The 15,492-nt window shown below is 38.5% G+C and overlaps 1 protein-coding gene across 1 annotated transcript; it reads right to left on the minus strand.

Annotated features, from left to right (window-relative positions):
• Window positions 1-1,311: 1,311 nt before the first annotated feature.
• LOC140148772 (protein farnesyltransferase/geranylgeranyltransferase type-1 subunit alpha-like) lies at window positions 1,312-13,473 on the minus strand. The gene is made up of 7 exons (XM_072170830.1): window positions 13,305-13,473; window positions 8,434-8,548; window positions 6,885-6,989; window positions 5,669-5,941; window positions 4,303-4,365; window positions 3,488-3,659; window positions 1,312-2,705 (listed from the first exon to the last, which is right to left on the minus strand). Exons 1-7 carry the CDS (start codon window positions 13,456-13,458, stop codon window positions 2,598-2,600), a joined length of 990 nt encoding a protein of 329 aa, XP_072026931.1. The 5' UTR covers window positions 13,459-13,473; the 3' UTR covers window positions 1,312-2,597.
• Between the last annotated feature and the right edge of the window lie 2,019 nt (window positions 13,474-15,492).

Genomic DNA, 15,492 nt, shown 5'->3' on the forward strand with positions numbered 1-15,492 from the left:
CAGTAGATACATGTATATAGAGTTGTGGGTCTTCAATTTGAAGCTATAGACCATTCCTATCATTGACATTTTCCTGCCATTGATAGGGTGAACATGCATCGATATGGCACCAATATCACATGCTATAAAACAACGAAAGCAAGGTCACAAAGGGTATCATGTGATTATGAAATAATCATGTCATGCCCTTCTTGTCCTCGCTTTTGTTGTTTTATAGTACCTGATATCAATGTTAACCCCATCAACTGCAAGAAAGAATCTGTTATAGGAATTGTCTATCTTTTTTGTTTTCAGCTTCAGTTTGGTAGTGATGTCAGTGCTTTCACGTAGTTGCAGCGGTAGTGTGCCAACAAGCTGCCCTTGTATGTGTGTATATGTACACTCTCAGGGATGAGGTTAGCATGGGTGCAATTTGATACAGTAACCTGCAAAATATGCACCTACGTCACTACCAAACTCAAGGTGAAACAAATGATAGTTGAAGATGTTTAAATGGTATATACATGTACCTTTTAAGGTTATTCATGTTTTTGATTATTTGTTATTTTCCCTTGCAACTGATTGCTAACAAGCCCCATAAGCCATTTTAACATCATTCCGAAGAATATGTGAACTTCCCTCCACAGCATTGCGATGATGTTAATGACCTGCTTTTCATAACCTTTCAAGCATTGTTAATCTCATTTACCAGTCGTTTCAAGCCGATGTGAAGTTCTGTGACTAGGATTTTTGATATTTTATTTTTCCTTTTATTTTTTCATTTTCTGTCCTTTTTTCTAGCCAACAAGGATTAATAAAATCCAGAAAATCTGGGGAAATACAAAAAAATGGAAGTATCACACCCCTAGCATATAACAAAATATTTCAATTAACCATGAATACAATGCAGACTTGCGTGAGATTTCCAATGGAAAAAAGTAGGAAAATGCCAATCTGCACAATTTGGTCACCTTTGGTCAATTTTTAAGAACAATATCAGCCTATACCATTTGATGTACCAGTGACGTCAGTGCACATTATTTTCATTAGGCACAGCTTCAAGTACTAGCTAGTGGACATTCATGTCACTGCCACATTAGGGTATAAAAATATTATAGAATTACTTTGAAAGCTTGAAAACCCTCCATAATTTTCTTGTTTTTGGTAATCAGTTTTTTTGTTTATAGAATTGCAGATTCATTTGTTGTTTTAGTTGTTTTATGTTTTGTATGCAAGATTTTTAATGGAAATAAAGGAATTATATGAAACACTTCTCTAGCTAGCTCATCACTGCCTTATGATTCTCAGATGCAAATTTGAATGAACTGAATGAACCAAATTTACAGAGCAGCTAATTTGTGAAAATTAAACTATTCTCCTAAACACTTTGTTGTAAGAATTCTATCAAAGCTGCATTAGAGGGCTTATGAATAAGCGATTACATCAGCATCTATAGTTTTATAAAGGGAGGGGGGCAGTGAGTGGTTAAGATGTTCACAAAGATATTGGGCCATTGGGCGGCGAAAAAACCTGTTAAACGGGTGAATAGAGTTGCCAAGTAATGTCAGTCAATATGGATTTTAATATCTGGAAGAGGCTAAATGACCCTAAAAATCACTAAAAGCTTAAAATATCTGATATCAATCCACTTTGGCCAAAAACATGACTGTCTTTAATTTAGTACACATAAAAAAAAGATTCTCACAATGCAAAAGGTGTTTGTTTTTTTCTTCGCCTAACAGGTACACTGATAATACCGTAAACGTTCGACTCATGGCGCTATGGACTCCCTTGACATAACTGGAATTTTAGACACAAACTAAAAGTGCCCTCCCATCAGCAAGTAAGGGCAAGTACCCTTAATTCTTCTTGGGATTTTTAAAGGAGAGAGCTCTCTATTTGTACATGAAATTTACCCCAAGGCAAATGAGCCCAGGTGCACCATTAGGCGAACGTTTGTGGTATCAAGTTTATATAGCATTTGTCAGTTTGTGCGGTGGGCATAAATTGCTTTACATCTGTGGTGAAAATAATCACAATATTCAAACTTTTGTTGTTCTTCAAAAGTTAAAACAGTGTTTCTCTCACAGGACTGACCATGCACTTTCTGACCCCACCTACACATTTTGACTCATAACACACGGCTGCACATTTATGTTAAATACATCACTAACTTACTCCACTCTGGTGAAATACAAAGGTTAAATATCCATGTCAAACCAATGATGTGACCACTCGGTGACTTACTGTCCCTGCCCGTGAACCAGATAACACAATCTTGAGTAGGTGCGCCACTTCCGGCGCCAGGCAGTAGACAGGCTTATCCACATTAGTGATCAGTTGCACAGTATCTAGCTTGGTCTGACCGATTAAGTATATTATACAAGTAACATATAAGCTTGACTAGATTTGTCTTCACTATAGGAGTCCAAACCAGATGACATAATCTTGCAGAGCTGCGCCACTACACACACAGGCAGCAGACATGATCTCACATAGTTATCAGTTGTACAGTATCTAGCTTGGTCTGATGGATAAAGTATATTATACATGTAACATATAAGCTTGACTAGATTGTCTTCTCTATAGGAGTCCATTATTCTGATGACAAACAATGTTCAACTCTCTGGTGGCGAGGATCCATATTTGATTACTAGTGTCCTGGATCGGTACGCCCAATATTCCTTGCGGACGGGATCTATTTCATCTGACAACAATTTACACATCTGTGGAATACACACAATAGGTTTCCATTGATGAATGTGTTAAGAAAACCCCATGCTTACTACTACCCAGCATAAGACTACATATATGTAATAAAGTTTGTTCGGCTTATATAAGGAGGAAATTATTCAGCTTTTGTTACTGCGCGCATCAATGAAGTCCCAACCCACGCTTGAGTAAATTCACATACACGTGTGCCAGTCACGCATTACGCAATGTACAACTAGCGTAAGCATAATGACCAACTATGTGCACGCCATTCTATATCAATGCATGGTGTTGAGTTTTATTTTTTCCACCTTATATAAGCCGAACAAACTTAAGTAACTTCAGCAATATTACAGCTTTCTCATAAAAATTGTTACTACTACAGTACTGCATTATTTACCACACCACTTGTTGTTGGTAGATCATAATATATTATAGATTTCATTCAATAGTTGCCTCTTCATTATGTTTTTCTTTATACTCCAGGCAAACTAAGATTTCACTTGGAACTAATTGTAATATAACTTAGTTTACTGCATTGCATTCCTAGTCCCAAGAAAACCCTGCAGGTGAAAGATGCCTAATTTGTATAAAACCAAAAAGGAGTTTAATAAATTCAAAGCATGTCAAATCTGGTTAAAACCGACACCTATGTATACCTCTCATCATACGGATTAAAAATAAGTATAGTTTGGCCTATCTCAGACGCTCAGTTCTTGAGTTATACACAAATGGTCAAGTATCACATTTTGGGTTTCACAGGGGATTTAGAAATTGAAAACATGCAACTACTTACATCCACAGCTTTTGTAAGTATGGTTTGGTCCTCATGTTTTCCTTCCAGCATTTCTTCATACATGTCAATAATGAAACCCAGCAAGTAGGGTGATCGAATGCTATTATCATACATCTCCTGGCAAGTTTCCATCATATTTGGATAACTGTATGCGTCCCGTCCATCTAGAATTCTATAAGAGAAATGTCATATACAAAAATACTAATGATATAACACAAAGTAGGATTTGGAATAATGTAATTGTCATTTCTAGTTGGATCAATAGGTAAGGCGTAAGACTCTGGTGCATTGGAGTTTGAGCCCTGGCGCAGTCTCTGATTGTTTGCGTTAAGCCAACTTGAAATTTGTCTGGTTGTTTGTCTCAGTTACCAGTACAACAACTCTGGGAACCGTTTCTGACTGCAACAGTGTATTCTGGTGTATATATAGGGTGTGTGCCTTTTAGCAGCAAATCCCTATAAGTGATTGTTGCTAAATAGTTTATTTGGTGTGTCTTGTGGACCCCATTATAAATCACTGCGCTTTTATTTAGTTTCTTGTTTCACAATACTGCTAGCCTTTTTGTAGCAAGGGAGGGGCAGCATGCCATACAGACTCTTTGGAACTATAGATTTTAAATGAAGAAAGTGCAAGTTTTGAAGAACTGAGTCACTCTCAGGTCAAGAAAACAATGTTTTCCCGGACCCTGTTTGTACAGAAAGTCAATGGGGACTATTTACTGGTGTGCACCCACAAGTTTCCCTTTTTTGTGTGGAATCAGAACCAATTGTTTATTGTTTTATAACCACAATGTCAAAGCAAATGCTCTAACTTACCCTCTAAGGTAGTTCCATGCACTTTCATTGTTTGGTGCCTTCTTGATTTTAGCAAATGTATACCTGTAAAATGCAGTAAGTAACATATAAAATTAATGATCTCACTGAAAAAGTGCCACAATTCTTTTCATATAATATTAATATTTAATAACCCATTTTTCATTATTAGAGACTTTTCATCAAAAATATCCAAAAGATCAGAACTCAAAATGTAGCCTATCAGAGTGTTCAATAACAATATATAAATGGCGACTGTTGAAGCGGTTGTACAACACTCCAACTGCACTAGACTTTTTAAAGGATATTAAATACTATACATTTATCTCACTGGCGATTTTTATCAGACATGATATGTATTTTTCTTGCCAAAAGTGGGTTATTCCTTCATGTAATTTTACACGAAATTAGGGTTAGGGTTAAGGTTAGGGTTAGTTTAGGGTTAGAATTAGGGTTATGATTAGGGTTAGGATTAGGGTTATGATTAGGATTAGGCTTAGGGTTAGGGTTAGGATTAGGGTTAGAGTTAGGATTAGATTACACGAAATAATTACATGAAGGATCGACCCAAAAGTGCCCGTCCATAAGATGGGTTGAAGATTTCCCCACCTGTCTACTTATGAGATTGCCGTCCAAAAGACAGGTCGACGGGTCTCTGGCAAACACCTTATGTTGAATTACATGTACAACTTAATCTAGATGAACCTCTTCTCCAGGTTCTGTTTGGTGGATGTTTTAAAGTCCATGCAAGACACCTATTACTGTATTTAGGCTTACATCTTGCTCATAATCTCTTGATAAGTCATCATGAATGCACCAAGGGTTATCTGACCACATGATTGTGTACACTAAAGTTGTTTTCTTTAAACTTCCGTGGTCGTGCCTGTGCGGATCGCGTACACCAGCGTAAACACAAAAGCAATAAACAATCACGCTGATTGGCTGATCAATGCACTTGACAACAAGCCGGCTGAACCATTGGTCTTCGGGCGCCAGTAGCGTGGTTAACCTTGTCACTTCTACGCGATCGCAATTCACCAGCGCGTACCCGCATGCCCGGACCACGGAAGTTTAAAGAAAACAACTTTACACACACACATCATGCTCAACACAATCATGGCAAATAGCGTAATGTCTTTAGTCTGTTCAATGAAAATAGCACAACTTGTCTCGCATTGATTTTGAATGAAATAGTTTCTATTAGCAAGACTAATAAAATACATTTAACACACTGCGTCTTATGTGTGGTTACCCAAACTGTTTTCTTTACTATCGCTGTTTTGTTGTTATTGCAACCAAAATTATATGCTGCAGCAATTTAGTCTACAAAAATATGAGAAGACTTCATGGTCTCTTTTAATTTACGTACCGAACCTCCCTTTCCACAATTTCATTCGAAAATTCCTGGCTACGGCTGACAACATAATATCTATGGTTCCATGCCGAATTGTTCCTGACGTCCTCCTCTAGCAGGTCGTCCACATATTCCAGCTCTTTTTCCCATAGGTTATATGTGGAAAGCACCCATTGACGGTGAGACCAGGCATGGTAATTCTTGGCGTCCATCTGAAGAATACTTGAGGTGAATCTTAGCTCCTTGGAAGGATCTTTGAGCCATTCTACTAGTAGCCTCCTATGATGCCTATATTAGTGACAAAATGGTAGAAAATTGAAGTCATACAGGCCTATGACTATTGACCCTATTTTTTACTTGATTTAATTGTATGTGTCATGTACATAATTATAATATCAATAATTGTTACCATTCAGTCTGATACAATATAACCTGATCAAACGACTCAACTGATCAATTTTCAGATATATATTAATTGCTATAAAACAACATTTTTATCAACAAAATATACCAAAGATATATGTGATGTGATCAAGCAAAATCAGTCAGAACTCAGAAATATTAAATTTTTAGTTTCTTATAGGAACCTTTGATTGGCTATATCTCAAAATCAATATTTCCGAGTTCTGACTGATTTTGCTTGATCGCATCACATATTCAGATCCATGTCCCAATTTTGCTGGTAGAAATATACATTTTCAAAGATGTTGCTATACCATTTTCACCCTGATGTGGCAGTGACAACAACGCATTGAGGCAGCTGTTTGGCATGCACATTTATGCGCCGTCTTAAAACGCATGCATGCGTATGCCCACGCTGTGAACGAACGTTAGCGATTTGAAGCTGCACCAAATGGAATGCGCACTGAGGTCACTGCCACATCAGCGTGAAAAATGGTATAGCCCACTTGTCAACTATTTCTTCCCCATCCATTGGGCTGTTCCATTTGAAATCCACACTACCCCTGTGGAAGATTTTGGAAATATGTTCCATAGGGGAAGTGTTTTTCAAATGTAATTAGTCAGGGTTAATCATTTTGAAACTCATACTCCCCCTGTATTAAGGCTTTACCTTCCACAACTGGAGTGAGTATTTCAAATAGAAGTTACCCACTTGTCTATTCTATTCAAAACTCATACTCCCTCTGTGAAAGATTTCAGCTAAATCTTTCACATGGGTAGTGTGTATTTTAAATGGAAGAGCCCATTAGTGGGTTGTTTGACAACTTACCATACTTGATAATTTTTTGGATTATCCTCGATGACTCCTCGTATATATTGCATCTCCTCCCAAAGATCTTTGTTGAGTGCTTGTAAGAGGATCTGCCTGTAATGCCTGCAAATAAAAATACACATTGTGAAAGTGTTTTTTTTTCTTTTTAGTTTTTTGTATTTTATCTGTACTTGGAGCTGGTGGGGGAGAGAAAGCATAAAATACATTCAGGAAAAAATACAATTTGAACCAAAGATCAAGACTCCATTTCAAAATCATTTTTAAAAACAAAACAGACAATGAGCAGGTTCAAAGACCCACTGAAGGAAGACGAAGAAACAGAGTCCAGACCCCATTCAAATTCTATTTTGGCCTTTACATAAATAAACCACCAGCCCCCTCCTATGTGAAAGTGGTTTAATAACTTTGGCGTCATTCCATGTCATTTCACTACATCAGCAATCTAGAAAGTGCAATAAAACTGGTTATATACCTGCTTTGGTTATGGTTAGTTTGCCATTACCTCTACATGAACAAGTTTCCAGGCAAACATACTCCCTATGTTTTCTGATTTCACTTGACCTCTGCTGTAATGTGTTACAGTATGTAGATCAGGGGTCCGGAAATAGCGGCGCGCACGACACATGTGGCGCGCCGTGGCTTCCCGAGTGGCCCATGGCACCGTTTAGATTTAAAAATAAATAAATAAAACCCTTTGATCAAACTTTGCAGGATTCTATATTTCAACATTAAACAATGCAATTCCCATGTTATCCTTGTAGACAGACTAAAATAGTACAAAATGTTGCACCAAATGGCATCATTTGCACCTACCTCTGACCCCAGACAAACAAGTACTGCCTCTTACCCCAGCGACCAGGGTAGCATTAAAGGCCCGAAAGTCAGGGGTTGTTTTTCACTCCCCGAGCTTGCAGAAAATCCAAATACATGGGGTGAAAATTAAATCTCGGGGGTGAAAAATATTTTGCAGTGTATTCAGGGGTAGGAGTAAGGTCCAAAAGTAGAGGGTCAGAGTTCACCCCCAAGCTTGCACATTCCCAATATATGGAGGTTGAAAAATTAATATTTTTTTAATTTAGAGGTCATTCACCCCTGATCGGGGGTTAACGCTACCCCTGCCGGCGACTTCGCAGCTATTGAGTGGCGCTTTGCAGTTTTCTTTTATTTTATGTGGCGCTTCAACAAATCTATTTGAGGAAGCCTGATGTAGATCTTAAAACAGAGCTATTTGGTATCCCTGGTATTGCTAACACCGTCCATTATATTTACTTATATTTTGTCCAAGAAAATTTATCAGCAGGCAAGTTAATATTAATCTCCTTTAATGCCTCTATCATACTAAAATAATTAGTCGCAGCCTAGCATTTTTTTCCAATGGTGTACACCACTGAACAAAATGCTATGCTTTTTGCGGCTGCTTAGTTAGCCTCCTTCGCCATCGCCCATTGGTTTGATTTTGCTCACTCAACGCAAACCGTCTGCCAATGACTTTTCCTGTATTTAATGATTTTAATCATAAATTATTCAACACTTTAAAGGTCTTTACCAGACTGTATAATTGGCAGGGTTGAGCTCTGCTGCATCCTTTGTGAGTTGTAATGCCCTTTCACTTCTTTCATCTGTCTTTAGCACTGCACGGAAGTAGTTGTATACATCTTGAACTGTAGAAGGAGAAGATACAAAGAAGGCTCTTCTCACAAATCATCATAAATTTACTTCATAATAATATTTTTGATGAAAAGATGTTTCTACTACATGTAATACCAGCCTAAGTTATATAATGAGTCGTGACTAGAGACTCGATTTGCAAGAATGAATGACTCGGCTTAGAAGTCCAAATTTATAGAGATTGTACAGTGACTTGAGTCATTTGACTTGACTCAAGATATTGTTAGAAATGACCTTCACTCGACCTCGACTTGTTTACAACTCTTGACTAATAATATCATGTTCTTTCTTATACAAATATAATTATTAATAAGTGTTGCTTGAGAAGTCTAGCCACAAATTTGCTCACTGATAGCTCCACATTCAAGGCTAGAGACCATTGCAATTGCATTCAAAATCTAACTTCAGATTGGAAGTCCAGAAGTAAACCCAGCCGATCACAGGCGATCACATCAAAAATGTTGCTAAAATTGCACTTCAACAAAATTTTAGACTGTTTAAAATAAGTAAATTTTACTCAAAAGATACAGCTGACTTATCGATATAACTTTCATCCAAATTTCAACATTAACACAATAAATAACATCCTGTGCCAAAAAGTGTCAACGCTGTCCGACCGAAAAACGATAGCAACATACTCTAGCATTGAATGCCTAACTATCGTATGCAAATTCAAAGCTGGAGTTTAATTTAAGTGTGATGGTCAAAATATTATCACTCGGTGAAAGATGGATGATATCCACAATGTGAGAACTGACCAGTCAGCTCTAGCTTCGAATTTGCACACAAAAAGCGTTTGATGCTTGAGTATGTTGCTATAGTTTTTTGTTTGGTCAGCATTGTAGCATTGACATCTTATGCGACAGATGCTATTTATTATGTTATTGTTAAAATTTGGATGAATAACACGAAGATAGGGATGATAACGTTGTGCCCGAAGATAGGGATGATGACGCTGTGCCCATGGTGCCTGTGGGAGGTCCCATAAACATGATGGACTTCTTCAGCATTTCCGCATGACAAAAATTATAATTTTGGACGTACCGGTACTATAATAACTATTGGCAAATATTGTAATTTGGCAAACAATCTAGAATAGAACATTTGAAAATATTGAAGAAATGTTAGTACAGGGATCTATACGTTGATTTTCTTATTTTGGGTGGATCACCGTATAGGCATTTTACATTGAAAATACAACTGGTAAACAGTGAACCTGTGCAGTACCAGGCTGCTATTCAATTGCGTGGTGCATGGGTGACATGTATTTTCAATGTAAAATGCCTATACGGTGATCTAGTACAACAAGCCAGGGTCAGAATTTGGGCATGAATCAGAGAATTGATTCTCGCAAAGTGATTCTAAACTAAATTTCTAGTAAACAGATTTGCACGAATCAAAGTTGATTCCCGCAAACGTTTTTACAAATTGTAGTTTACACAGAAGTTGATTTGCGAGAATCAAATGATTCCCGCAAATTTATTCTGCAAGAATCAAGATTGCTTCTCGCACTGTGAAACGAAATTCTGACCCTGCAAGTTAGTTGCCCAGTTGGTGACGAAAGTTACCCGTCCTGTGTCAAATAGCATCCTTGACCTGATTGTTACCACAAACCCACAAATTATCAGTGATGTTGAAGTTAGTCCTGGTATCTCTGACCATAGCATCGTAACCTTCAACATAAATCTCAAACCCAAACAGCAATCCAAACCACCCAGGAAAATCTACAATTTCCTCAGGGCTGATGTTGAAAACTTGAAACAAAATGTTAAAGAACACACACAGGAGTTCCTAGCCTCTGCCCCCCAAAATAACAGTGTGGACACAAACTGGGAAAAAATTAGAGACAATCTAACTGAAGCAATGAATGCTTATGTTCCCTCAAAAATGAGCAGTGGGAAAAGACATCTTCCCTGGGTAACACCTGACATAAAACGCCAAATGAGAAAGAGGGATAAGCTACACTGTCGTGCCAGGAAGCAACAAAACAGCACTTCCTGGAAGCTTTTCCGCCAGTACAGAAACAAAGTTGCATCAACAGTCCATAGTGCCCATGAGGATTATGTTAACAATGTAGTTGGTAACAGCCTGTCTGAGAGTCCCAAAAAATTCTGGTCGTACGTCAAAATGATGCGTACAGAAAACCTTGGCATTCCAACCCTGAGGACAACAACCAAACTCTGCACCACTGACCAAGATAAGGCAACTGCACTCAACTCACATTTTCAATCTGTGTTCACCCAAGAGACTGATACATGTAGTATACCGCAAAAAGGTATTTCACCATATCCATCTATTTCGAGCTCATAATTGGAGTTGAAGGCGTTGAAAAGCAGTTATCATCTTTAAACCCAACTAAAGCATGTGGCCCAGATGAGATACCACCCAGACTCCTCAAGACAGTTGCACCTGAACTTGAACCGGCACTTTGCTTTCTCTTCCAACAATCATATGACACTGGCGTAGTTCCATCTCAATGGAAACAAGCACTTGTTACAGGTATATTCAAAAAAGGTCAAAAATCAGATCCTGCGAATTATCGCCCGATTTCACTTACAAGTTTGTGTTGTAAAGTTATGGAGCATGTGGTTTTAAGTCACCTAGCCAGTAGCCAGACATCTGAACAGCAACAGTATCCTACTGGACTCGCAGCATGGGTTCCGCGAAAAACTGTCTACCGTGACACAGTTGATCACATCCTGTCACGACTGGGCACGCACCCTTCAACAACGTGGGCAAGTTGATGTTATCCTCCTAGATTTCAGCAAGGCATTTGACAAAGTACCCCATCTGCGCCTGTCTGCCAAGCTGGAATTCTCACGCATCAGAGGTTCAACACTGACATGGATCAACTCCTTCCTTAACAACAGAAGCCAGGCAGTTTCGGTAAATGGGACCCACTCACCCTGGGGAAAGTAACATCAGGAGTACCCCAGGGCTCTGTGCTTGGACCAGCCTTGTTTTTACTCTACATTAATGACATCCAGGAGGAAATCAGTTCTAGTATGCGCTTATTTGCTGATGACAGCATCAGATACAGAGATATTGTGAGTCCTGACGATCATCAAGTACTCCAGAAAGACCTCAATGAGCTTGCAAATTGGTCCTCAAAATGGCTTATGCACTTCAATGTGGGTAAATGTGCCATCCTCCCAATAACTAACAAACGCATAAAACCAGCCTCTTTGATTATACCATCCTGGGTCAGCCTCTTGCTAGAGTCGATCAACATGAGTACCTTGGAGTTACAATATCCAGTAAACTTCGATGGGATGCACACTGCAACAAAATCACGCAGAAGGCTAACCGCACCCTCGGTCTGATACGTCGCACCCTATCACCATGTTCTCAAGAGGTCAAGGCCAGAGCATACCAAGCCCTAGTCCGCCTCAAATTGAATACGCATCGGAAGCTTGGAATCCGCATACCATCACCACTGTGGACCGCCTTGAACGTGTTCAAAGGGCAGCGGCACGATTCGTTTTCCGGGACTACCGCAGAACAACATCCGTATCAGCACTAATCAACACCCTGGGCTGGGACTCACTGCACAACAGGCGTTTAGCTGCTCAACTGTCCATGTTTTACAAGATACACTATGGCCTAGTAAACATCCAGTTCCCCACCATCATACAACCAGCTACATACTTCAGCAGACATGACCACCAACTTAAGTTCAAGCTACCAGAAGCAACAATAGACAGCTATAAGTTCTCCTTCTATCCACGCACCGTGAGACTCTGGAACCATCTACCAACTCCTGCAGTATTGGCTCCTTCACTACCAGCATTCCAGGAAGTCAGCCTGCCGGCCATCCAGCAGATGAGGCTTCCTGTTGGTGCCAAGCTGCTGTAGTTCACCAATCCTTGTATATAGTGCACCCTCAGTTCATCACCAGTCTTGGTTTCGTCATTTTGTTACAGTCTTCACCTTATCTTCACCCTTGTTTCTGCACCCTTGCCTGTGACTTCACTTCTGCACCAAGTCCCAGTATAGCTGTTGCTGCATAGGGATAGCACCTTTGAAGATTGAAGTGCATAAATCCAGGCTATGGAAAGGTGCAAAATTCGGCAGTCAACACGGTCATGACGTAGTCCTGCCAGCAAGACTTTAGTCTTTATCATAAACATAATGACATCTACGGACCTGAAGTCTTGCAGCGGTACATAGGGATGCACTGTACGTTTAAGAAATCCAAACTTCAAGCATCAAGAAATATACCTTGTATTTGTCAGTTTTACCTCAGAGATGCTGTAGACCCTCTCTACACAGTGTAGAAACATCACAAGTAGAATGCTGCTCAATATGATAAATCCAAATCATGAAAATCAAGATATTTTGCAGAGCAATATTTTGACCACTTTTGCACTAAGTAAATTACTCCCATGAAGATTGCAGGTTTTGCCAACTCAGGGAATTTTGAACTCACCCAAAAGATGAGATCAATGTAGATCAATTACCTCAACTTTGTGAGTATAGACTAGTACAGTAAAATCATCCACGCACGCCCAAACCCTGGTACAATGGGATTAAAAAATCATCAGTGCATGCCCAAACTGTCCTTGAGAGAGTTCCTCAGCTACATCCTTAGAGCCCAAAAGGAGCCCACATATTGTGATGTTTCTTATTTGTGGAATAGATATTAATAGAGTGCACTGTAACTCTAGGTACGAAGAGTTACAGTTATTGGAACTAGGTCATGACGGTACTACCGAAGCCAGGAAATGATCTTTTACTCCCACTTCTTACATTTTTCTGAGTATGCTATTCTAACTACTGGATTGGGTCCGTCATCCTGGGGTAATGGCGTCACATCTTTCCAATCATCTCTGTCCTTATACATTGTAAATGGCGAATCAACTTCCCCATCGGAGTACGATTCTCTATCAACTTCGCCGGCCATTTTGCAGAAATTGGGCATGAGAGTGACGTCACGAAGTGTCAACTAGATGACGTCATGGAATGGACGTTAGAAGTTTTTGGATACATTTGGATTCGCTTCCCTGCCCTGGGCAAATTTATTATTTATAATTTCGAAAAAAACCAAAAAAAAATTTGCAAATGCAAATGCAAATGCAAATGCAAATGCAAATGCAAATGCAAATGCAAAACAAAAACAAAACAAAAACAAAAACAAAACAACAAATCACACACACAATGCCCCGGAGCAATGCACCCCGCCCACACGCACAAAAAAAAATCATTGGTTGATAAAAATGCTATAAAGAAATGCTAAAATGACGACGTTGATCAAAAGTTAAAACGGCACTTATAGGCCTATAGCAGAGAATATCCGGAACATGAAGGAACAAATTAAGAAACAAAAATGCAAAACATGGCTGATATTAAAAAGAAAATGATGATTCAGTAGCCTACGGTGCAAGAAATTGTTCTTTGTCTTATATAAACCCACCGTAATTAGGCCTACTAATAGCAATTACGGCGGGTTTATATAAGACAATTTACAGTGGGTTTATATAAGACAAAGGATAATATCTTTCGCCGTACCATTTATTTGCTGTCTTCAGTAGATACGGTGTCAAAATTCTGAAAAAAATCATTAAACATAAAGAAAGAAATATAATTATACGAAGAAATTTTTTAACAGATTTCGCTGGATGCTTACTACTGAAGATCAAGTTAAAAAAATATTCAAGCAGTTAGGTAAATACTGATTTTTCTCGTTCAGCAGAACTGAAAACGTCAATCAACAGAATTCCAATCAACATACACTTAAAATTGAGCAGTATTCAGCAAAATCTATAGTTGATAGCAAAAAACACACGAGTGTAACATACACCAAATGAAATAAAACAGAGAAATGTAATGGCTTTATTTCACAATTTGTCCCAGCGTCATACATTGCAAAGTGATCTTGGAAAAAACCAAGGGTTATATATTACAATAGAGAACTTTGTGAGCATCACTGCCTTTGCTGAATAGGTCTATTATAGTATTTTTAGAATGTTTGAATCTCGCGCGTATCATTGCTAGATGATTTTGGACCGCAACACCAACCACTAAATATTATGACCATGGCGTGCATTTTGTTGATATAGCTAGGCCTATAGGCCTATTGAAGTTGAATCCCCGCACGTTGTTGCTGTGATGAAAACTTCAAGTATTGACAGAGATATTAAAATTGTCATTCACCCCCACCCCATAGAAAACACTCTGCAAGCCTAACTGCTTGAATGTTTACTTGATCTCCAGCAGATAGCACACTCGGACACCAAAATGATTTAATTTAATTTAAGCTACAGAAGATCATAAAAACACGAACCGTGATTTTTAAAGAAAATGTCGCAAGACATGCCGTAATTTGCTCGATTTTGGTACCCGGTGTCTATTAAGCTCATGCATTGACTTGCACGGTGAATGTTAAAATTGAAATATCTCAAGAACGGAATATCGTATGACGCTGAAACAAACTTTGAAACAAAGCTATTAGATTTCTCTATCTGTTGTTTTTAATTTTGCGTATGTTGAATTCGTGTGTTTTTTTTTTTTTTTTCCGATAGCTCAAATTTAAATGCGTAGTTGGCTGTCGTCTTTATCTGCTGAACGAGATAAGGAGGCACACCACTGACGTTAAAAAGATTTCGTAATCAAAAAGTGCAACCCGTAAAATAGTCCCCGTAATACGTCGAAATTGAGCTTATTTGTTTAATTTTTCAGCCAAAATGTGTCTGAGATACGTTTCTTTGATGCTATAAACCTGAGATGGTTTTTATGAAATTATCATGTATCGATGTAAAATCTCAAATTAAGTTTTCAACAGCTTAGAAATCACGGGATGCGGTAAAATGTCAAATTATCATGTATCGATGTAAAATCTCAAATTAAGTTTTCAACAGCTTAGAAATCACGGGATGCGGTAAAAATGTCAAATTGAAGATTGCATCAAATAAAATGAAGTTTTAATTTTTGTCTGCTG

The sequence above is a fragment of the Amphiura filiformis genome, chromosome 3 (genome assembly GCF_039555335.1).
Source record: "Amphiura filiformis chromosome 3, Afil_fr2py, whole genome shotgun sequence".
NCBI classification, from domain to species: domain Eukaryota; kingdom Metazoa; phylum Echinodermata; class Ophiuroidea; order Amphilepidida; family Amphiuridae; genus Amphiura; species Amphiura filiformis.